General features: G+C 36.7%; 1 protein-coding gene and 1 non-coding gene across 2 annotated transcripts; both read left to right on the top strand.

The window, feature by feature from the left end:
* Positions 1-12,357: 12,357 nt before the first annotated feature.
* Spp1 (secreted phosphoprotein 1) lies at positions 12,358-19,893 on the top strand. Its single transcript, XM_004870558.4, has 7 exons — positions 12,358-12,620; positions 13,668-13,733; positions 13,836-13,874; positions 16,612-16,692; positions 16,939-16,980; positions 18,084-18,386; positions 19,082-19,893. The coding sequence occupies exons 2-7, from the start codon at positions 13,680-13,682 to the stop codon at positions 19,469-19,471; spliced, it is 909 nt and encodes a 302-aa protein (XP_004870615.1). The 5' UTR covers positions 12,358-12,620; positions 13,668-13,679; the 3' UTR covers positions 19,472-19,893.
* A 3,902-nt stretch (positions 19,894-23,795) lies between these two features.
* Positions 23,796-23,902, top strand: LOC147825473 (U6 spliceosomal RNA). Its single transcript, XR_015440753.1, has one exon. It is a non-coding gene; the product is annotated as a U6 spliceosomal RNA (small nuclear RNA).
* Positions 23,903-25,208: the final 1,306 nt, after the last annotated feature.

The raw sequence follows: 25,208 nt of genomic DNA on the forward strand, positions 1-25,208 counted from the left end.
TTTTTATTCAATGTCTACCCTAAACTGTGATTCTTTTAGCTTTCCTTTTAAAGATTTTTCAACTGTTTATTGTATATTTTATGCCTCATAAAGCATAAAATACTTTTGTGAAAAGTACTCCAATTTTTTGAGTGAAAGATATATAAACAGCCATGTGTTCACTCGTTCCTGGAACACTGGGGCAAAAGTATAACCGATTTTGTTTCCTGCTCCTAATCCTCCTGCCACCGGGCGAACACTAAGGATGGAAGATATGACCACAAGGAAAGGATCAGTTGCTCAATTTTACAAAAATACTGTGAAAGCATGTTTTAGAAAAATAGATTGAATGTATGTAGGGTTTTTTCCTTCTTAAAAAAATGCTTTTCATTCATTTACATATCAAAGATTATAAGATTTAAATTAAAATCTGTCACTCTTTTCTCTCTCAATTCAGAATACCATTATCTCTAAGACATAACCTCTATTTTTAAGAGACTAAGCTTGATGAGACAAGTTGTATCTTTGAAATCTTAGCAGAGGTTAGAACACCGCAATTTTGCTTACATCTGAGCCAACCCCTCATAAACAAAAACAAAGCTGAAACCCTAGTCTGAGTTGCTTTAGAAATGCCTAAAAGCAGGGAAAGGACAGTTTTTGACCTCAGTCTCCACTTCCTCCCCAATCCAGACAAGTGGGTGTGCCAGCTCTCCTGATATGCCACACAGAAGCTCTTGTGGTGCTTCACCAAGAAGTCTGGCTAACCCCCTAGCCAAGCTAAGATCCACTGACTAAAAGTCCTCTGGGGTTAGGGAATATCAAGGAAATATACAGGAAAGGGTCAAAAGTCCAGCTTCGAGCCATAAACAGTTTCCTCTAATTATGGTCATCCTCATATTAGAAAGGCAGAATGTTTTAAAATTCTTCAAGTTTCCTGGAATTTGCCACTCACTTATTATTTTCCCCAGAGAAAGGCAACAAAGACTAAAATTAATTTGTAAGCATATCTCTGCTGGTAATCAGAAGTCATCCCAAACCTGCAAAGAACATGACATTTAAGCTGTCACATATAACCAGATGGGTTGATTTTAACTTCATCTCTACCTCCCCTGAATGTCTGCTGGTGAGCAAGTCAAAAAATTCAAGTACGTTCCCCAAAGGAAGCCTAATTAAGAGATAAAAGCAGATTAATAATATATGAATAAGCATATTCCTAGTTCATATAATATACAACACCAGATTTCTGGTCAGTAGACAGCTCAAGCTGTTACATGCCATTGGTAACAGCTGGTCTCATGGTACATCTAAGGACAAGTGCAGCTAAGAAATGGAGCCTCAGCTCAGCAGCTGCCTCCCAGAAACTGGTATTCTGAATAGGATGAATCTTCAGTGTGTGGCCAGCAGTAACTGCCACAATTATCATGGTAGATACTGTATGGAATTCAAATTTATTAAGTCATATGCTTATGAAATGTGCCTTTATCTAGGTATATGGTGCCAGTTAAAATATGATGAGCAATTCACCCAAAGTTTAGAGAATCAAGTCAGCTAATATTCAAGATTTATGCACATTATATATTAAGGGTGACACAAATGATATTCACCCATGGGTAGGTGGGTGTGTGTTTGAATTGGTGGTTCAGGGCAATTTGAGAAGAGCAAGAGATGTATTGACATTCTACACTGGATGGCTTATGACCTTATCATGACATTAGCTGAATGGCCAACATAGGAGTAAAAATAAACCTTTATGTTTTTATTCGATTTTTAACTTGTTAGAAGTAAGATTATTCACTCTTTTCACAAGATTTCTTTTACAATACCATTGTACTCACAGCTTTTGTGGTATGTTTATTTTTTAATATTTATTGTACATGTTTATGGTATTGCTGATGATATTCATTGCAGGGAGTAGGTAAATGCATATAACATATCTTAATTCTTTTACTTCCCCTTTCCCTCTTTTCATCTCTCCATCTCTAGATCCCCTTCTCATTTACAGAAGATCGATCTCCCTATTTCTTATTGTCTTTCTTTTATTATTTAAATTATTTATACTTTAAATTTTTAAATTAATTATTTATACTTTAAATTATTTATACTTTGGGCTTATCTTATAAGAAAGTAATATAATATTTAAGCTTCTTTCTCTGATTTATTTCACTTAACATTAGAGTCTCAAGATGTATCCATTTTTTGACAAATGGCTTAAATTTATCCTTCATTATGATAGAGTAGTACTCCATTATATAAATACCATATTTTCTTTATTCATTCTTCTGTCAATGGATAGATAGGCCACATCAACATTTAGATGTTATGAGTTGTGCTGCTACAAACATGGATATGCGTGTATCACTGCAATATGATGTCTTTAACTCTTTGGGGAAGATACCTAGAAGGGGAATAGCTGGGTCAAATGGAATTTTTAGTTATTTGTTTGTTGAGGAGCCTCCATACTGATTTCCATAGTAATTGTACTAGTTTACATTTAAAACAATTTAGAAGGATGCTTTTTTTCTCACAGCCTCACCATCATGTGTTATTATTTGATTTCTTGATGGTAGCCATTCCTCTGAAGATGAAATGTCAATGTTGTTTTAATTTGCATTATCTGATGGCAAGAGATGTTGAGCACTTTTTCATGTATTTTTTGGCCATTTACACTTCTATTTCTGAGGACTGTCTCTTCATTTCAGTTGCCTATTTTTTGATTGGGTCTTTTATTTTTGGACATCTGATTTGTTTGAATTCCTTATAGATTTTAGATATTAGTCCTCTGTCAGAGTAGTAGCTGGAAAATTCTTTTCCCAATGTGTAGTTTGTCTCTTCACTGAATTGGTTGTTTCCTTTGCTATGTAGAAACTTTCTAATTTGATATAATCCTATTTGTTGATTATTGATGTTATTCCTTCTGCATTTGGGATTCTGTTTAGAAAGTCCTTACCTGTGCCTAGTCTTCAAGAATTTTACCTGTTTTGTCTTCCATCAGGTTAAGCGTTTCTGGGTTTTTTTGGGGGGTTTTTTGGTACCGGGGATCGAAGGTGTTTCTGTTTTAATATCTAAGTATTTGATCTATTTTGATTCTACTTTGGTGTGTGATAACAGATATGGGTCCAGATTCAATCTTCTGCAGGTATGCAACCAGTTTCCCCAACACCATTTGTCTCTAGCATATGCTTTTGGATTCTTTGTCAAAGATCAGATGATTTGTTGTGCCTGGGGTTGTTTCTACATCTTCTACTCTGTTTCACTGACCCACATGTCTGTTTTTATGCCAGTAGCATGATGTTTTTATCACTGTAGCTTTGTAATATAATTTTAAGTGTGTTACTGTGATGCCTCCTGCTTTGTTTTTGTTGGCCAGGATTGCTTTTGTTATACTAGATCTCTTCTGGTACCAAATAAATTTTAGGATTATTTTTTCTAGTTCTGTGAGGAATGGTATTGGTATTTTGATTGGGATTGTATTAAATCTATCTGTCATTTCAGGTAGTATTGGTTGACGCTTTGACAATATTTGTTCTGCTTATCCCAGAAGAGGGGATATCTTTCTGTTTTCTGATGTCCTCTTCAGTCTCCTTTTTCAGTGTACTGTAGGTTTTGTTATAGAGGTTTTCTACTTGGTTAGGTTAACTCCTCAGTATTTAATTTTTTTAATCTACTGTGAATAAAATTGTTTTCCTAATTTCTTTTTCAATGGATTCATTATTGTGGAAGTTGAGGCCTTTTACATTGAGAGTTATTACTAAAAGATATTGGCTTCTTCCTGTCACTGCATTATTTTTGTTATTGATTTCTTTATTTTTCCCTTTTGTTTAACTGCTCACCCTGCTTAATGTATTCATTCCATCAGACTTTTTGGCATTATTGGCTTTATTATGTCTGTCTATGATATCCTTGAGGATTTTTGGAGTACTGGTTTGATGGTCATGAGTTTCTTAAGGTGCTCTTTGTCATGAAATGTCCTTATTTGTCAATCAATTTGCAGAATATGTTAGTCTAGGTTGAACATTGTTTTCTTTTAGAGCTTGAAATATTTCACTCCTGGCCTTTAAAATTTGTGTTGAGAAGTCTGCTGTAATTCTTCTAATGGGTTTTCATTGATAGGTGATTTTTTTTTTCTTTGAAGGCTTTTAGGATTCTTTCTTATGCTGGACTTCTGGGATTTTTAACTGTGATGTGGAGCTTCTTCTCTCATTGCAATTATTTGGAGTTCTAGATGACTCACTTATCTATATGTTGAAAAATAAGTGAGACAATTATATTAAATCAAGGTACACTTTTAGATGCATTATCCATGCTGGACAATTTACTCTATTTCTTTGGTAAATTTGTCATCCATATTTCAGTTAGTTTTGGTTAGCTCTTCTAACTTTTTATCTGACTCTTCTTTAAACCCATTAATCAGTTTGTTTATTAATTCTACTGTTTGTTTTTGCTTCCTCTTTGATCGTTTCATACAGTTCAGCTATGTGTGATTTCCTCTCCTTTGGATCTGCTTTGGGGGAACTGGGAGTTTTGGGATGAATTTTGTTGCCTTGGGGTTTTTTTTCATGTCTCTTTCTTTCTTTTCTTTTCTTTTCTTTCTTTTGTGTGTGTGTGTGCGTGTGCTGAGGGTTGAGGTCAAATAGAGTAAAGTCTTTGTTGTTGGTATAAAAATCTCTTTAGTTAGGTTCTGTTTTCTAGTGATGTGATCTTGGCTTTATTTATCGAGTTATTGTCTACCACTTCAATTGAATAAATCCTCATGAACTGTATTACCAGGATTCACAAACTTAATTCACTCCATGATTCTAGGGAAGATGGCCGCAGTCATGTTTGTCACCCCATGCAAAGTTCATGAACCAAAATGTTGCTGAACACTTCTGTTTGTGAACCAAATTGTTCATGAACAGAAGCGTTTGTGAACCAAGGTATTACTGTAAATGGACAAAAAACCTATGCTACACCCACAGCTTGCAGTTCCATTTATTGTTTTTATTATTTATTTCAACCAAGTTTGGTCAACATTAGATGCTTATAAATTTAATCCATAGCTTAAATGTTGCACTTTGAACAAACTTTGCTAGTAATAACAAAAATAATCAGTAAAATATTTTTATGAAACACTTATACAAAAATTTAAAACATATATCATGTCTAATATTCCTAACAATTGTATGAGTTCAGTATTCTGATGAATCCTCAGCTAAATTGCCTTAGTATTCTCTTGGAACCTTTTCTTAAACCTAGTGGGGAGAGCTAACCACTTCCTCCTCTGGGACTCCACCAACCCTATAAATATATGCTTCATTGTTTTTGCAAGAAGTGAATAAAATCAGACAAATAGATGTAACTAGCAGAGGAAATAGCTTCTATCAGTATTAGCTGAAAAATTCAGATCATAGTACTAAACATATAGTTGTTAGGAATATTAGATATGTATTTATTTTTAAATCTTGTACATTGTAGGTATCCCATAAATATATATATAAATATATATATATAGTTACCATTATTGTTGTCTTTATCATTACTTTGAATATCTTTCCATTTAATGGACAAAAGCAGAAGTTTTGGGTTTGCTTTGTCAATACAGAGAAAGTGTTGAAGATATAATAATTTCCTTTGGTAAAAACAAGCAGTACATATAGTGTGTGAAATGGGTGAAAAGTACAGAATTTGATCACAAACTTGGATTCTGAATAACTTTTTAACAATTTGATCAAACACAAAGTGAAATTAGTAGGTTGCCTAGACCAGTGGTGCCAATGATGCTTGGAAATGAAGAGGATGTGAATATGGGAAAGAAAAAGCTAAAAACATCTCCAGATTATGGATAGACCTGATATGCTTGATCTGTTTGGCATGAAACTGCCCCCTGAAACCACAGGAGACATTTTCCAGGAAAGAAATAAGTCAAACTCTTGGGTTTCTCATCTCCCACTCTTGGTGTAATGCAGTCTGACCCCTATTGAGAGAGCACGTCTAGAAAGCTTATATTGAAGGAGGTAAGGACAAAAATTCTCAGCACGTGACAGATTGACTTATTAAAGTCATATGTAGGGAGTAATAGCCCTGCTTTTAAAAATGTTTTTTACTAGTATTATAATAATACTCATTAGCTTTTTATGTGTGATTAAAATACAGCAAAACACACAGGCTATTTTACTAAAAAATATCTTAACCGTTCAACTTTCACCTGTCTACTGGTCTATTAGAGATTTGTTTGTGTTTGTCAAAAGCTTCTCTTTCCAGTTAATTTGAACTTCTCATACTCTGGGTGCCATCTCTATTTTCACCATCTGTTTGTTCTTCCTGTTGCAATGTCAATATTTTATTCCTCATAAACTAAAAGAAAAGAACCAAAACAAAAAATAAAAAATCATAACATCACAAAATTTTACAGCTGAAACTGGCCTTAAAAATAATCCAAATTTATTCTATCAAGGAAATTTAAGTGAAAAGAAATTGGGCTCAGGATTTAGTTCAGTGATTCTGCCACCTGCCTCATAGGCACAAGGTCCTGAGTTTGATCCCTGGTACCAAAAAAAAAAAAAACATTAAGTGAAAAGAAATCAAGTGAAAGAAATCACCAGAACCCCTCCCCCACAAAAAGAGAGAAGATGAAAGAAAGAAAATCAAGACTCATCAAATTCTATAATGGCATTTTAAAAACATATATATATATATTGTTTCAAGAACCAAGAGTAGCTCCAGATCCTAGGAACTGATACTAAATGCAAATATACATCTAGCTACTATTGAACATTATTAAAATAGTGCTCCTTCATTCACTTGATTCCCCACATATTTATTGAGTGCCTACCAGGAAACTGTAGGTACAAACATGAAAAAGCCCTATTCCCTGCCTGCAGGGTGTTTACTTTTTAGTACAAAGAGATAAACATTTAAGACAAAGGAAATATAGCAGATGCTGTGTTAGATCAAGTTCAGTGTACATGAAAGGCAAAAGATAAGAATGGTTATTTCTATCTAGGTCAGAAAAGGCTGTCGAAGGGATGGTTTGATGTTTGGTGTGAACTCACTCTGCAGAGGTGTGCCACCATTTTAGTGGCAGCTGTGGAAGGGACTGGAGGGACAATCTAGACACAAGGACCATATGATGTGACCCAAGGCATGGAAACTTGAACAGGGATGGTGACTCTGCATGAGTGTTTTAGGGATTACAGGGTGAGCAGCTGGTGAAAAATAAGGCTAGAGACACAGAAGACGCCAGCCCCGAGAGGCCCTCCTGTAGTATATAAGAAACAGCCTTCACTGGTGAGTTCCCTTTCGGCCCTAGAATCTGGCCTGAAGTTCTCAGGTGTGATCCAATCAGCCTGAGGGCTATTTCTAATGACATCTAGAGGAGATGTTCAATTTGGGGCTTTATGAAGGCAATAGAATATAATCATCAGGAAGGACAACTCACATAAGAATTATATACATTTTATGATAGTTTATTGAGCACATCATAGATCTTTCTATTGAGAAATTCAAACACTAAAGAAGGAATTGAATTTTAATTACAGAAGATTTTATATATTTTTAAAACATAAATGTTATGCCATGGGATAGGGATATTAATGTAAATTATTCCTTGCTAAAAATTGGCAAACAACCAAAACATCTTAGCCAAGTATGGCTAGTAAAATGTTCAATTTAGCTATGTATTTCCTAGTTTTTGCCTTTTTTCTTTTGATTGTCTTTTCTGTTCTGCACTAAAATGGTCACCTTTTTCGGTGGTATGGACTCACTCATCTAGGTAAGTGCTCTACCACTAACTACATTCCAAGCCCAATTGTCCCCTTTTCATTTCAACTTTATAATGGATCCTCTAACAAAAATTTTCAATAACAATCCTCATGAATTAATTTCAAAGAATGTTTCTTTTCCCTCAAAGACATTCTGCAAAATCCTCGTTGTTGTAACTTACTTCCACAAAATGTTCTTTCAGTAAAAACAAGGTCTACAGTTGCTATATTTTCTGTTGTTATTTTTCTGCAGCTCCTACCTCCCTCTTTGATTATAGGCCTCTCTCTATATTATTCCCCTGGTTGTTACAAGGGTAGAGTTCAATGCCGCTGTGATGGCTGTAGCATGGAAGGGGGACTTCCTAACTGAGCCCAATCCCATAATGCTCTGCAGCTCCAAAGCAGACACAGGGTCTCTACTACATACCTTTTCTGTCAACACCCCATAGTTTCCTGCTTAGCCCAGAAACTCAATGGCTTAATATCACTGGCAACATAAGTTTTAAATTTCTTAGTTGATTTTCATATGGTGTCATTTTTTTAAAAATTAACATTTTAAGCCCATTTTAAAGACTTTATCATTTAAAGAGTGTTGGAGTACTCTCAGAGATAGTAATAATGCTTTAATTCTTTTTTAATGCTGGTGCTAGATGTGTACCTTGTGTATTGCATGAGACTCTAGGCTCAATCCCCAGCAAAAAAAGAAGGGAGAAAAGAATAGAATCTTGAGTACTGGGAAACATTAGATATAAATACATAGGCTATTATTACAGATTCAAGCATAGCATCTATACATTGTATTCATAAGCAAAACTATATGGACAGAAATTATTGTTATAGATGGAGAACTGAGTGGGTAACTAATAATTTATTGAGTACAGCTATTCCTTGGTTAATGGCCTACCTATTTAATGACTGGGTTTATGGCCCACGGCTCAGACTTTCTTTTTTGTACAGTTCTGTTCATCTTGTTTACAGAGCCTCAATATCTTTTTCTTGTACAGTACACCTTGTTTATACAGTACTGTATAGATTTTACTTTACAGTACTGTAGTTTTATGTTCTGTTATACATTACAGTACTGCATGTAAGAGTTATGTAAATAAAAGCAAAGCCATCAAGTTGAAGTTTCCTTTGACCATCTCTTTGTTCTGACTATTGTGAGGTACATATTATATACATACACTTCTAATTTAGCGACCAATTCAGTTAACAACCTAATTCCAGGTGCATAACTTGATGGTTAAACAAGGAATAGCTGTGCTTATTTATTCTGTAGCAATTCTTTGGGTCTAAAGTGAATTTTTTTTTCATTTAAGTGGAAATCAGTGTTTGTAAATGATAAGATCACTTTTTCAGGAGCTGAATGGTGCTGTCTACATTATTGAGCAATAGGATAAAAGGTCCAATGATATTTCTTTTTTGCATTTCTGAAATGTTCTAACTTCATCCCTGAACTTGACCTAGCTCCCTCTGATCCTCTACCTTTGTTCCTTCCCTCTGATCAATAAGACCTTTCCTGAGACTTTCCCTAATGAATATCACATTTAGTTTCTGATTAGCTTAATTCACAACTTCTCTATGACAGGTTAGTAGTGGTGTTGCCAAGGTAATCAGAGGCATACCTGAGCTGTAAATCTGAGGAAAAATTATTTATAAAGTTGAAATAGTTACATCTTACTAAGTAGAATATAATTTGAAATGTCCAAATAAACTAAAAATAAATATAATAGAGTTGTCCAAAAATTTAAGTCACATTTGGACACTAAGTTTTCTTATGTGGAAATTTTAAATATTGTTTTTATGTTTCCATATGTCTCTTTATGGTGTCCGTGTTTTAAGATCACAAATCACTCCTCGCATACCAGTTTAACGATGAAAGTATTCTCATATTCAAGATTTATAAGGAATTCGGACATTTTGGCTTTTTCATTCTAGCAACCAACCATTAGCCTAATCATGACGCAAGAGTACCTCTGGTTTAAATTGTTGAACACATGGGTTCTGACAATTGGAAAATCGTACTCAGAAAAGATGTCAGCAGCATATTCGAATACAAAAAGCAAGGAGCCAGAGCCTTCCCCACGGTCAGAAGGACACACTATCTTGTCCTCCCTTTGCAGAAGTGCCGCCCTTACAGAGCACTTCATCTTCTCAACTCTGAAGTGCTTGAGACACATTCCTTAACCATGAATTGACGAGGCTGGACTCCGAGTGAGACCTCTGTGTTTGTAACCTTTTGAATGAGTGTAGGAAGCTGTGAAGGAGACAATAGCATCGCCCTGGATTGCTGAGGGCATCGACAGAGCAGAGCAAGAATACTTTGGTGGTCTTGGTCTCTGTCCCTGATTGCGTAGCGGGTCATTCTTGGGAAATACTTCCTCACCTGGAATTCCAAGAAATGGAGGATTCCACAGCCCTGTTGAGCCTTTTGTAGTTAAATACATAGATGTTGTACCCTACTGGAATCAGAAAATGTCCAGATTTAGATTGTCTGAAATCCCTTTCAGAAGTGCTGCCACCATGTGGCACTTCGGAGCTATGACCAGAAGAGTTCCTTGAAGGATCGTGGTTCACAAGATCCCTGGGCTCCAGCGAGGTCGACTCCCAAAACTCTAATTTCACACTGAGTCATTCCCGTGGGCACAGGGTAAACGACATGAATCCTGTGGAAATCTTCTTTTTAGACCTTGTGGGCTTCCCTCCACTAAATTAAAAACATGACAAGCTTATGTGGTAATATGTTTAAAGGAAAAAGAAAGGTTTTAAAGGCAGAAGTCAGCTTTGTTAACTTTACAACCTCTGTGTTTTAAATTTTAGAGAAATAGTTTCTATTTTAATACAGTGTGTGCTAATAACCTACAAATCAATAATATCAATTCATTTAGAATATGTGCAACTCAAAAGAGAGACAAATTCCCCCCACCCAATATTCATAAAACCTATAATTAAATATACTACCAACAATGTAGAGAATCATTTACTCTGTATTTACACTAAAAGCAATATTTGGCAAATAAAACTGACACCTTAGAACTAGTGTAATAGTAGGACCAATTATCTTTAATCTTAATTCACAAGTCTTACAAAAGGTAAATAAATAGCGTGATATACATTTCACAGCTGAAAAAAGGTAAATGAAGAAAGTAAATAATCTTAAGGTAAAATTAAATATTTAAAATGGTCCCAGAATTCTGCAACCCCTGAATTCTGCTCTGATATTCAGACTTCCCCTGTAATTTTTCTCTCATTTATATACCTTTTAAATATTTAGTACAGGGTTTCTTTTGTAGGCATTAACTTTTTTTCTCAATGAATAGCCAAATGTATATATCCTTGGAGAAAAACTAGAAAAAGACAAGTCAAAAATAGAGTCTGCTCCTTTAGAGGTGCGAATTACTCTTTAATATACACAATTACATCTCCTCTCCTCATAATAACCTATTCTATTTAAAGACATAACAAATCATGATCATCTGCTCCTGCTAAAAACTTCAGCAACAATTAACACACACATATGGTCCTTAAACTATTTAGGGTATTTGTATCTAATACTGAATATTCCAAATATATATATATTTTGGTACTGGAGATCGAACTCAGGACCTTATGCTTGTGAGGCAGGCAGCGGAACCACTGAGCCAAATCTCCAGGTTTTTTTTTTTTTTTTGGTACCAGGGATAGAACTCAGAACCTTGTGCTTTTGAGGCAGGAGGTGGAACCACTGAGCTAAATCTCCAACCCCAATGCCAAGTATATATTGTTTGCTGGATAAGCTTCTCAACAACCTTTGTGAGCTGAGTAAAAGTATATGCATTTTACAGATGAGGAAATAAGTGCAGGCAGGTGACATGATTTGCCCAAGGTCACACAGGTCATTAGTGAGAGTGGGACTGAAAGCCACCATCAAATTCCAGAAGCTTTGCCCTCCAGCAGGCATCCTGATCTTAGTTAGAAACCACTTTCTGCCTCTGCAGCTTCTAGAGTAAACTACCATTCTCCTGCTTTCTACAGTTGCACAGTTTACATGTATAGGTCTGTGATTCATCACCTCCAAACAACTGAAACAGTGCCAGGAAGATTTCTGTCTTTGAAAGGTCACTGGAATGCCACCTGAACAGCCAGGAATGGGAATCCCAAGGTCACTAATGCCATTTGTCTAAAGGGAAAGCTGTTACAGACTTGGAATCACAAAACTGAGCTATTAAGCAGTCAAAGAGAAAGGGAGGTTTCTGAACTCATTGTGTGCCTGAACAATAGCCTTCTAGTCTTCAATTAATATAATCATTGAGGTGGATGTAGCTGTAGATATGACCTTGCTCTCAACTTGAATGGAAAAAATTCATCCTATTTAATTGTGTTTAGGGTTGCTTTACATTAATAATTTTCTCCGGGGCTGGGGATTTAGCTCAGTGGTTCCACCACCTGCCTCAAAAGCACAAGATCCTGAGTTCCATCCCCAGTACCAAAAAAAATAATAATTTTCTCCTAATCATAAGATACAACTGAAATCTTGGTAAGAACGATAAGCTCCTTTCTTCTTGTTTCTTATGGAGCCTCTAAATGCTCTTCCAGGATGCTGAATGCCAATCTCCTCAATGAAAATCTAGTTAATGATACTGTGCATAAGTAATGTTTTGACTGGAGGAGGGGGCACATTTGAGGTTGTTTTTTCTTTTCAACCACAAAACCAGAGAGGGAAGTGTGGGAGCAGGTGGGCAGGGCATGGCAGAAACCTCATGACTGTGTCCCGCCTCCCTGTGCTGGTGGAGGGCATCTGGAGCAGCATTTAAATTCCGGCAGGCCTGGGCTGTCAGCAGCAGCAAGAGGAAGCAGGAGGAAAGCATCCTCTGGCACCAAATCCTGGGTAGCTGCAGCCTTCTCAGCCAGACATCAGCAAAGGTAAGCCCGCCCTTGGCTGACTTGTCGCTGACACACTCAGCTGGTTCTCATGCGGCGGTCTAAGCTGTAAAGAAAATAACTTCCACTGTAGAGCTATTAGACTTGAATTGTGCTAGTCGTGAATAAGCTGGTCAGATGCAGCACAGGTCTTCTGGATCACAGGTTCCTAGGTATTTTGAAATCCAGACAAATATAAAACTTAAAAATACTTCCACTGGGTTCTAAAGAACTAAAACTACTGCTTCTGATCAGAAAAAGGTAAAATTCTACATTGCTTTGAAACGATTGTTCCTGCATCATTTTAAATGTCTATATGATTGTGGAGGCAATTGAAAGGCTCTCTCATGGTAATATAAGCCAATAATAATGTTATTTTTTGAATGCTGTAATTTATCTCATGTTTAAGGGGAAAAAACACTTTCTGAATACAGTATCTTACTTCTGGATTTAGCTGATAAAATGTATGACACTGCATAGGCTCATTATCACAAAGAGAAAAGCTATAGACTGTTCTCAATGTTCTCTTTTCCATTTAAAATTCCTACAGTACCCTGCTTAAATAACTTCCAAGATAGCTTCATTTCACCTAAGTATAATCATCCTAATTTTAGATAAAAATCCTGTTTGAAATGTATGTTGGCAAAAGGAAGAAGACAAATTTCTTTCATAGTTTAATTTTATCTATGTGTTTTTCTTCCCTGAAAATAAGAACCCTCGTACAAGTTTGTTATTTTAATTATTAAATCACTGTTGACTTGTTTTTAGGACAGCTAGTGATATCAGATAATACTGGGACTTCTAAATTTCAGAGTCAGTAAATATAGACTTATAAAATTCCCATCTCCTTTGCTAACAAAGATGGAAGGAGGAGTGGCAATACAAATATTAACTTGAAAGACCAAAATGTTAAAAAGAAAAGTTTCCTCTAAGAAGTAGAAATGATTCCATAGAACGTACGTTACTTGTGATTCTCTTCGGATGCAGTGCATACAAAAGGCATGTTTTAACCTCTGAGGATGACAAGTGTTCCTTACAAATATTTTTCAGGAAGTCACCGCCATGAGGATTGCCGTGATTTGCTTTTGCCTTATAGGCATCACCTACTCCCTCCCAGTGAGTACAGCTGAATTGTAAAGAAAATTCTGGAAAATACATGACTTATGTGTGGGGAACACATTCACATTGCAATTTTTCTTCATCTTTTCTGTTTCAAAGGTTAATCAGGCTGATTCTGGCAGCTCTGAGGAAAAGCCGGTAAGCATCTCTTAAATTCACTAGACAGTTAAAATTATTTATGCATCTATTGCTAAAGGTGCTATAAAATCTACTGTAATTTTAATTATCTTTCACAATCAGGACTGTTAATTTCTAAGTATTTACTGACTGCCTGCTATAGATCTATGATAGTACCAAATACAGTTTAGTTTTTGATAAATACACTCTCTTAAAGCTAAATTCTGTGTGTGTGTGTGTGTGTGTGTGTGTGTGTGTGTGTGTGTATGACTGAGGATTGAATCCAGGCCATTTACATTGAGCTACATACCCAGATCTTTTGTGGTTTTTTAAATTTTGAGACAGGGTCTTGTTAAGTCTCTTGCCCAGGGTGGGCTCAAACGTGCAGTCCTCCTGCCTCAGCCTCCCAAAATGCTGGCATTATAGGTGTGTACCACTGAGCCCAACTTAGGCCTTTTAATATAATAAAATAATGTCCTAGACCACTGTCACTTACATAAAATAAGTTGTATGAATTTGTGACTGTTTCTTTTCATGAATCAACATGCTATTCTAGAAGCAAAAAATTCCATCCTCTGATGTATTTAGAGAAAAGCTGAGTTTAAAATATACCTCAGCTGTTGATCAGAATGGCTTGTATGACCATAATGCTCACAATATCGCCTAAGATATTTGCTAAAAAGCCCTTGTGAAAAGAAAGTCTATGCTGTTTGCATCTATTGTGCTTATCAGCTGACTTGAGATCACATTTTCCTAACCAAGCAAAAGACCAAATCAAATTCTTTATTACAATTATTCGAGCAGCACCATAGATGTACCTGCCCCTCCACAATACATGAAACCAGGCCAACCACAAAACAAATGAGCCTTGTCCCTAGAGCTTAGACAAAAGAGCCACACAGAGTTTGATTCCAGAGAAGCAGAATAAAGGCCAGTCTAGAGTTGCCTAGGGTCACGAGTTGCTTAATGAAACAGCAGGAGAGGTATTCTGTGAGCAAGTGTGTGACCTGTGTGTGTCTGGTGTGTGCGTGGGTGTGGGCGTGTGTCTGTTTTCCAATTGATTTGGAACACAGGTGGTGAATCACAATAACAAGCCAGAGAAAGGAACATTCTCAAGAAGATAGGAACCATAGTAGAGGCAAGAATGAGTGCAGCTTAAGTGGAATAAAGTATGGCAAGGATGCATTTTTTATGTATTTTTATCAGTCCATGTTTGCAATAGAAAAATGTTTCCTTGCGTGGAGTTGGTACATGGACATAACACATCTTAATTCCCTTTTCATCCCCTTTCCCTTCTTTCCCTCCCCCTCCACCTATGTCTTGATCCTTTTCTTTTGTTTTTCTTTGTGCATGTTGGCACTGCATAATGTTTACATTCCTTGCGTGGAGTTGGAACTTGCACATAACACATCTTAATTCCTTTTTCCATCCCCTTCCCCTCCCTCCATCTCCTGGTCCCCTCCCCCTTTGAGAAAGAGCTATCTCCCTACTTCCCATTATCTATCCTTTATTTTGCTTTTTATTTATACTTTTACACATGCAGCCATGACAGTAAGGTCATTCAGTGCTAATGGGAGACATATGAAGAGTTCAAAGCTCACTCTTCTAGAGTGCCAGAGATTTAGAGCAGTAGGAAATATGGGAATTTCTAGAAGGATACCCACCTGATGAGCTGTGCTCTGTTAGAGTTCCTAAAAATGTTTCATTCTGTTCATTTTGCTAATCCATATTTTCTTCATCTTACTTTTAAATTATAAGTTTAACCTAAAACACTGTCTTCATGAGCCTGTATCTAGTGTTCCATGTGCTCCATTGAAAACCAGCCAGGAGAGACAGCTAGGTGTCACTTCTGCTCATCCACCCTCTGTGTCCCTCCCAGGCAGCTATGGAGGGGACTGTGTGAAACTGCTAGGGTTCCCATGCTCAGCAACTGGGCTGGGACATGATTGGCCTGGACAGTTACCTACCAGATGACATTTGTTCAGAGTAATTTCCACGTCTTTGTGTGAGCACATTGTTAGTATTTTCCAGAGCACTAACCTACTAAAGCAAAGGCCACTGTGTTTACATCTTCAGTACCATCATGCAAAGAACTTGTGTGCCATGATGTTGATACTGTATTTCTCACTGTCCAGTATGACAGCCACTAGACAGATGTGCCATTGGAGTACCCACAATATGACCAGTGCTGCTGAGGCACTTGATGTTTTTGTTTTATTTTGTTTTAATTTTAATTAACTTACATTTAAATAGCTACACGTGGCTAAGGATACCACATTAGACAGCACTACCCTAAAGTTTCTCTTTGTTCGGTGGAAAGGAAAAGATGTGTTAGGGGGGCTTTACTGAGAGGAAATTTCAGCTAGCAAAAGTAGAACAGGAAGCAGGGTGAGAATCTGAGGTGAGAGCCAGGGTGCCCAGGTTTGAACCCTGCCTGTGTCACTTGTCAACAATTAAGTACATTGAGGCTATGTTTTCCGATTGGTAAGCTGGAGAAATACTGATACCTCTCCCATTGAGGGATAGAACTAATATCTGTAAAATACCTCAAAAGAATTCCTGCTCCACGGTAAGCGGTATTAAGAATTCAGTAAATGAAACTTCAAGAAAAAAATAAATGATAAAAGAGTTTCTAAAATTCTGACCTATTGTGCTTCTGCAGCAGGGTTGGCAAAATATACTTCTTTTTCCAGCTTATAACTTTGAGATTCCTGTTTTTTTCTTAAAAGTGACAAATATGTGATTGTTTTTTCTATAGCTCTACAACAAACTCCCTGAAGCTGTGTCCTCATGGTTAAAGCCTGACCCATCCCAGAAGCAGAATCTTCTAGCACCACAGGTATTTTCAGATTTCTTTCCAACTACCATGATAGACAGCTACCATGCAAGCTGACTGGTGTCATGGATTCTTCCCCTCTTGGTAAGTGTGTTGAGGACACCAGTAGATCTGCCATGAGAGCTTCTCCCTTATTAAGCTGTCCACCAATGGCTTAAAAAATAATGCCAGCTTTGGATTTAAAAGACACACTTTTGAACCAAAACTCGGTATGTATGATGTACACTAATGATGTCCTTCTTTTTCCAGAACTCTGTTTCCTCTGAAGAAACTGATGACTTGAAACAAGAGGTAAGTACTTACTTTAATTCAAAGACCCATCATGAGAGACCCGGAGAAAGCCACTGCTTGGGTTCTCTTCTGATGAATTCCATTAGCGAGTTTTCCAGCAAATTGTCAGTCTAAAACATGTACTTACTAAATGCCAGAAATACAAGGCTTGTTTGGATAAGCTTAGTGTTGTAGTTAATGTTGACTAATGCCTGCTATTCAAAACATTAAGCCTCTTGCAATTCATTTAACGTATTTTCAAAACATCTAATATCTTATAAGCATATCATTAATCCTACAAAAGTCAAAATTTTGACCCCGGAGTGTTTTTGGTCCTAACAATAATTTAGTAAGTATTCTTTATATTAGGACCAATAATATATTTGTTGAGCAAAGAGATAAATTTATTTTCTTTAAGAATCAATTTTGCTATGTATGTCTAATAAGGAAAATTAGATAAATGACCCATTATATTTGCTGGCTTGAAGTTTAGTGAAACTTAATTGGTTACTTCAATGGAGAAGTTTGAGGGCCGGGGATTTAGCTCAGTGGTTCCGCTGCCTGCCTCACAAGTGGAAGGACCTGAGTTCGATCCCTGGTACCAAAAAAAAAAAAAAGGAGTAATTTGAGCTGCACTGTATACACATATGCCTACCAGTCACCTTTTGCTTACTTATAATAATATAGGGAAATGTTTATAGGTTTTAGTACACACAATACAATATGTATGTTCTGATATCTTCAGGATTTTCATTTCAAATAGAAAAATCAATCTCACAAGCGTGTATTTGTATCTATCATTAAACTTACTAAACTGAATAATGTGTGGTATGTACAAAGAAAAACAATACTGTCCATATGAATGTTATGTATTTGACTTGAAAATATCTATGAAAGTGATTTTTTATTGGAAACCAAGATTATTTCAAGGTGTTATTTCATTTATCCCTGTGTAAAAGGGAAATTAGAAGATCCTTGCATCAGCTCTGAAAAGCCTTGGATTATACTGTGAATGCAAAGATTCTGAAACTGAATTAAAAAAAGAAAGTAAAAGCCTAATACAGTATAAAAGATGAGGGAAAATAAAGTCCCAGGCACTAATTTGTAGCCATTCTGATCATTAGACCCTCCCAAGCAACTCCAATGAAAGCCACGACCACATGGATGATGTAGATGATGAAGATGATGGAGACCAGGACTCCGTTGACGTGGATGATGACGATCATCCTGATGATTCTCACCATTCCGATGAATCTGACCATTCTGATGAATCTGATGAAGTGGTCACTGATGCTCCCACTAATGGTCCCGAAACCCCAGTTTTCACTCCCATTGTTCCCACTGTAGAAACATATGATGGCCGAGGCGACAGTCTAGCTTATGGACTGAGGTCAAGGTCCAAGAAGTTCCACATTTCTGACCCCCAGGTAAATCCCTTAACAAACATACCTAGGGGTTATGACTAGAGCTTAATTCTAGGAAACTGGCCTTCATATTCATCTGTCATTCAGCAACTAGATAGGCATTTATTAACAATCTACTTAATGGCTACCTAATACAAAAGCTTATTCTACTTGTTTTTGTTTAAGTCCACATAATTTCTTCCTAATTTTGTGTCTCAAACAGAATTTTATTTTTCTAAGCCCTGACTCTAAAGCATTATACTTACAATTTCATAGAAAAAAAAGAAAAGAGTTTGAGAAAACAGTTATTTGCAAACTATAATAATCATGTTTTGAAGCTAAATACGTAAGAGGATTTATAGAGTCACAAACTATCCTGAACCTAGAGGCAAAGGATCTGGATTCTACCCAGTCTTGCCATTTTCCATCCACTTTACATTTTAACTTTTAATTTATTTTCTCTTTATGTAAATTAGAGATAATGAGACCTATTTCATAGTTTTCATTACATATAAAAGTGATGTACATGCTAAACCAGATAGCTTATATGAATGGGATATTAGTAAAGCACAAAGTACTGTACATGCTGACACTATTTTTTTCCTCAGCCAAATTTAGACAGTATTCAATATTATTTGCCCTGAAAGTTAGAGATCAAAAAAGAAGTGTAATGTCTCCATTGCTAGCTGTTCATGTGATGCTTCTTCCGTTTTATTCAGTACCCTGCTGCTACAGACAAGGACCTCACCTCGAATGTGGAAAGCCAGGAGTCCAGTGATGCACAAAAGGCCGTCCTCGTTGCTCACCGCCTGAACATGCCCTCTGACTGGGACAGCCGTGGCAAGGACAGTCATGAGTCCAGTCAGCTGGATGACCCAAGTGTGGAGACCCACAGCCAAGAGCAGTCCAGAGAGCACAAGCGGAAGGCCCGCAACGACAGCAGTGAGCACTCTGATGTGATCGACAGTCAGGAAGGTGCCAGAGCCAGCCAGGAACTCCACAGCCAGGAGTTCCCCAGCCATGAAGACCCCAAGAGTAAGGAGGAAGATGAACACCTGAAAATTCGTGTTTCTCATGAATTAGATAGTGTGTCTTCTGAGGCCAATTAAAAAGAGAAAAGAAAATATAGTTTCTTACTTTGCTTTTAGTAAAAGGAAAAAAAGGCATTATAGAGAATCAAGAAAGAATATGAAATGCTTATTTAGCAGGTGAATGTGTATGTATGTGGCTTTGGAAATTAATGTTTTCAATCATTAATTTGTTGCTTTGTGGTAACAGCCTTGTAGCCTAAAAGCTTTAGCATTTTGTCTGTGTTTTTTCCATAGCAGAAAAGTAAGCCATCACTGAATTTTAATGTTTCTTATTCTTTTATGAATAGAAATGTATGTAGAGGCAAACAAAATACTTTTACACACTTATAAGAGAAACTATAACATTTTATGTCACTATAATCTTTTTTTTTAAACTAGTGTATATTTTGTTGTGATTATTTTGTTGGTGTGAATAAACCTTAAATCTGGACGGGAATGAAGAGTTTGGTGGTGCCAATTGTGTTTCTCTTTTGGTCTCTCATATGTTATAGTTTAAATGTGGGGTGTCTTTCAAAGGCCTCTGTCCTCTGAGGCAGGGCTTTTGCAAGGCGACTGGATCATGGGGCACTGTGCTCATCAGTGGATTAATCCAGAGATCCATTCAGATCTCACTGTGCTGGTAGAAGGTGGGGTCTGGTTGGAGGCATCACTGCAGGTATGACCTGGAAGAGTATATTCTTCCTTCTCTCTCCACTTCCTGCCCACCATGATGTGAACAGCTTTCCTCTGCCAGGCCCCTCTGCCTTGCCATTTCTGCATTTGAGCCTGTCTACCATGGACTGAAACTTGTGAAAGTGTGAACCAAAATAAACCTCTCCTCCTTTAAGTTGCAGGTGTCAGGTATTTTATCCCAGTTAGGAGAAATTACCCAAAGCACAATAGTGTTGCAATGAGAAAAAGTATTAGCATGGTAATCAACAGGCTGCACTTAGTAGAGAGCAGATAGTGTCTGCAGGATCCAGTGTACAGTTTCTGGTTGAGTGGAAGTTCTCAGCGGATGAAACAAGCGTCAAGTGGGAGTTGGTATTCAACTAGAGCTCTTCTAGCCACTCAGGATTCTCCAGAGGGAGTGGCTTTTTCTAATTTTAACAAAGCTATTACAAAAACTGGTGAAAACTTAGATGCAATCACAAATCCATTTTATTGTTTCTCACCACTGCCCGGTATCTTGTTCAGTAAACTTGTTGGTTTCTTGCCCTTGGTGAAGACTTGGGTAGGTCCTATAACTGTTCTTATCACCCTCAGAAAAGAAACAAATAGTCCTCTTGTAATAGAAAATATTTAAATGTCTCAGGTGATAAAATACTCAATTTCATGTAAACTTAAACTTTCTGGAAGATTGAAGTGGAACAATCTTCAATCCCATGTCTTGCTCTTCTACTTTTTCTAAATATCCCTTTAAGAAATTTTAGAATTCTCTATTTTCCCTTGGGGTAAAAGGACAAAAAAAGTTAAATTGTGAATGTTCACAGAAGAAATAACAAAAATATGAATACAGTTAAACATGTGACCAAAGGAAAACTTATAACCTTAAGTTCCTACAACAACAAAGTAAAAGAATGAAAGTAAATAAATTAAGTTTCCATCTTAAAAATTAGAAAAGAGCTATAAAGTAAAGAAAAGTAAAATGGAAGGAAACAAGATCAACAACAAAATAGATAAACCACTAACCAATCTAATGAAGAAAAAGGGTAGAAAAAATTTTTTATAAAACAAGAAAATTACCAATGAAACTTAGGACATATTAAAGGTCAATAAAGACTACTTTGCACAGTTCTATCCAAATTAAATGAAAAACCTACAAAACTTGGATGATTTTCTTTGAAAATGAAATACACATGCTCTGTGACTTATGACAGAGTTGCATTCAGACAAATCCACTGTAAATTGAAACTATTGTTAAGTCAAAATGCATTCGATATACCTAATACCAAACATCACAACTTAGCAATGCAGTGCACTGCAGAGTCAGTTGATCCCTTCTGACCACATCACTGACTGGTTGCTGTGGCTCCTGCCACTGCCCAGCCTCAGGCCTCAGGAGAAAGTATTGTATTACCTATAACAGTCACCAGAAGAGATCCAAATTCAAACCATGAGTTCCATCATAATCTGTATCATTTTCATATCACCATAAAGTAGAAAAAGTATAAGTCAAACCTCAGTAAATCAGTAATCTTGTGTGGAAATTTCAAAATGTAACATAGCCTGTGACAAACTTCAACATTCATTCCTAATGGAATGGGGAAAAAATGGGAATCCTTAACATAGTGAAATATTTTATACTTTGGGCCCCAAATCAGCCTCATACTTAACAGAGAAACATTAGAATCATTCCCATGAAGATCAAGCAAGAATGTCCTCTATTTTTCACTATTTTAGTACCATATTATAGATAGAAACTGATAATAAGATAATAAACTTTTAGATTCATAAGGCTTGAGAAATAATTAAATTACATGTAAATTATATAGTATTATATTTGGCAAACAGAATCAATAGTGAAGATAACAAACACTAAGTTGAGTAAGGTGCTATCATGTAAAATTTACCTAAAACACTAAAAGCTGAAACTATTTGGAGATATATGTCCTTAATATTGAAACAAAAAAATGAAATACTTGATAGGACATGTACAAAAACTGTACTAGGAAAACTATAAAACATTCTTGTAAGCCAAAAAAAAACCTTGAACAAATAGAAAGTTAGCATTTGTTTTTGTGTGAGACTATTCAACACCATAAAGATGCCAGGTCTTCTTCAAGTAATATATACATGTAATATTATTCCAATTAAAAAGTAAACATTCCCTGAAGCTATACAAGCCAATTCTCAAGTTCATGTGGAAAAATAAGCATTCAAGAGTATGAAGGAAAAATTTTTTTAAAAGCCAGAAATAAGGCAGGACTAGCCCTAATGAATATCAAAACCACTAGAAATAAAAACTCTCTAATAAAAACATTGTGGTACTGGCACATGAATAGACAGACCTGCAGAAGGGAGCAGTACATCCAGAATTACTTCCAAGTATATGTGGAAATCACTGGACAATAAAGGTGTCATCTAAGAGCACTTGGGAAGGATGCACTTTTTAATAAATGAGGTAGGTAACCATCTGGACAAAGACAAAATTTCATTTGTAATTTAGACCATACATCCAAATAACCTCTAAATAGACCACGGATCCAAATTTAAATGAAAATTATGAAAATATTACACCAACACAAGTGTGAGTTACATGGGTGATACCAGGAAGACTCTTCTGACTAGGAGAGATGGCCACCACCATCGTCCCTCTAGACACCATTGGTCAAGTGCAGCGGCCCCCCTGGGCTCCCAATACACTGCTTCAGGTGGCATGTCTTCACAGTCAACCACAGGTGACAGCTTAACTGTGTTGTCCCCACGTGCCGTAGAATAGGCATCCCATTTCCCACTGTCCAGTAGCTCCACACTGTGTATAAATCCAAGGCTGTGACTAAGTTAAACCTGAAATCTCATCTTTGAACTGTCATATGATTCAAACACCATCTCCACACCACTTCTCTATCTATCGAGTTCATTAAGCAGACAGAAAACACAACGGTAATTGAGGAGGGAAACTTAAATATAAAGCATTATCAGCTAGAAATGGGGTTGATGAGAGAGAATAAAAGACAACTTTGATGATGCCATAGGGTTCAAAGTACCCAAATAAGGAACAGTTTGCACAAAGGGGCCTTCTTCTCAAAACTGGGATTCATGCTTCCCTGGAAAGGGTGCAGCTGTAGCCCAGGGAATGGCAGAGTAGTTTCCTGTGTTATTCTGGGTCAGGGCTGGGCCCACAGCTGGTGGGCTGAAGTTGGCAAACAGGACACTTTCTACAGGCCGACAAGCAGGATACCGTGAGGCAGGACTGCTGAACAGGAAACAAGCTAAAGAGCGAGCAGGAAACATGAAAGCCAATGGATGTGGGTGCAATGCAGGCAACCTTCTTTTAGGACCAAGAAGAGGGAGGAGGCATGAGCAGGCTGAAAGGGCTTCTACAGTGTCCCTCCAGTGCCCTCTATTGACAAGGCTCACTCCAGTGTTTGTTTACGAGGTCCTGCTCCAGAATACAAGGCACCCAGAGGCCATGGATTTCCAGCAGGGAGGCAGTAAATGGACAGCCGGACAGGTTCATGAGAAAAAAAGGCTAACTCCTGTTCTGGGATGAGAAGGGTACAAAAGAGTCTGGGACATCTTTTTATGATAGAATGAAAGCAAGCATTCAAAGAAAAGTAGGGACATCTCCACTGGACTAAAGACCGGTCTTGAAGAGGGCTTCCATAGGCCAAAAGTGGGCCAATGAAAAAGCAATAAAGTGCTCACTTCAACAGCACATACACTAAAATTCAAAAAATACAGAGAAGATTAGCATGGCCCCTGTGCAAGGATGACAAGCCAATTCATGAAGTGTTCCATAGTTTTTCAAAATTTGAATGATAGATTAAACAAGGATATGGAATCTGGAAAAGATGTCAGGCAGGTAGAAATACTTGAAATAAAAAACAGTATAAAATTCATACATTGCAAAAGTGACCAATGTGAAGGCACAATGTTTGATGTTGAGGACAAAATATGAATTATGATAAAGAGCTCAAGGAAGCCAAAAAGAAAATAAGAGAACAAGAGAAGACTATCCAGCAGTTACTAGACCACAATAAGATGAATCTAAACCTAAGTGGATTTAGAGGAAAAACTAGAAGATAGCACAGATGGATTTACTAACATGTTCACAGAAATCATAGAAGAAAATTTCCCAAATGTAAGAAAAAAGTTTAAAATACAAGTAAGCAACACTTATAGAATACCAAATAAATATGATGATAAAAGAAGTTCACCAAGGCCTATCCTTATTAAATTACTGGATATCCAGCAAAACAAAACAATTTTTAAAGCAGCCAGAGAAAAACAAAATATCACATATAAAGGTAAACCAATTAGAATCATGGGAGACTTCTCAACACAAACGCTAAAGGCCAGAAGAGCTTGGAGTGAAGTATTTAAAGCCCTAAAAGCAAATAACTTCCAACCCAGATTAATTTTTTTTTTTTGGTACCGGGGATAGAACCCAGGACCTTGAGCTTGCGAGGCAGGCAGTGGCACCACTGAGCTAAATCCCCAGCCTCTTAGCCAGATTAACTTATACTATCCTTCAAAATAGATGGAAAAACAAGGTATTTCAAAAAAAAAAAAAAAAAGATCAGCTCAAAACATATGAGTTCTAAACCAGCTATGAAGAAAATACTTAAAAATATTCTTGAAAGAAATAACAAAATGGAAACAGCTTTAAAAAAAAGAAGAAACTAGTGAGCTCAATGGATAAACAGCACCAAAAAAGTCAGGAAAAGAAAAACAAAGGATACACTAACAGATAGAAAAGACAATGATAATAAATAAGCGACATATCTCAGCACTATCCTCAATGTTAATGGTCTCAACTCTCCAAATAAAAGGCATAAATTGGCAGACTGGGTCAAAAAGCAAAATCCAACAATTTGTTGCATTCAAGAAACTGATGTAATCCAAAATGATACTCATAGACTGAAACCTAAAGGATGGAAAACAACATATCATGGTCTCTGAAAACAAGCAGGTCTCTGAAACATATCAGGTCTCTGAAAACAAGAGGGGAAAGAAATTCTAATATCAGTCATGGTAACTTCAAGGTAAAAATGATCAGAAGAGGCAAAGGAGGTCACTATATAATAATTATGGAAATAAACCAACAAGA

The sequence above is a fragment of the Heterocephalus glaber genome, unplaced genomic scaffold (assembly GCF_053883595.1).
Source record: "Heterocephalus glaber isolate CG9 unplaced genomic scaffold, H.glaber_assembly_v1.0 deba00001503, whole genome shotgun sequence".
Taxonomy (NCBI): Eukaryota; Metazoa; Chordata; class Mammalia; order Rodentia; family Bathyergidae; genus Heterocephalus; species Heterocephalus glaber.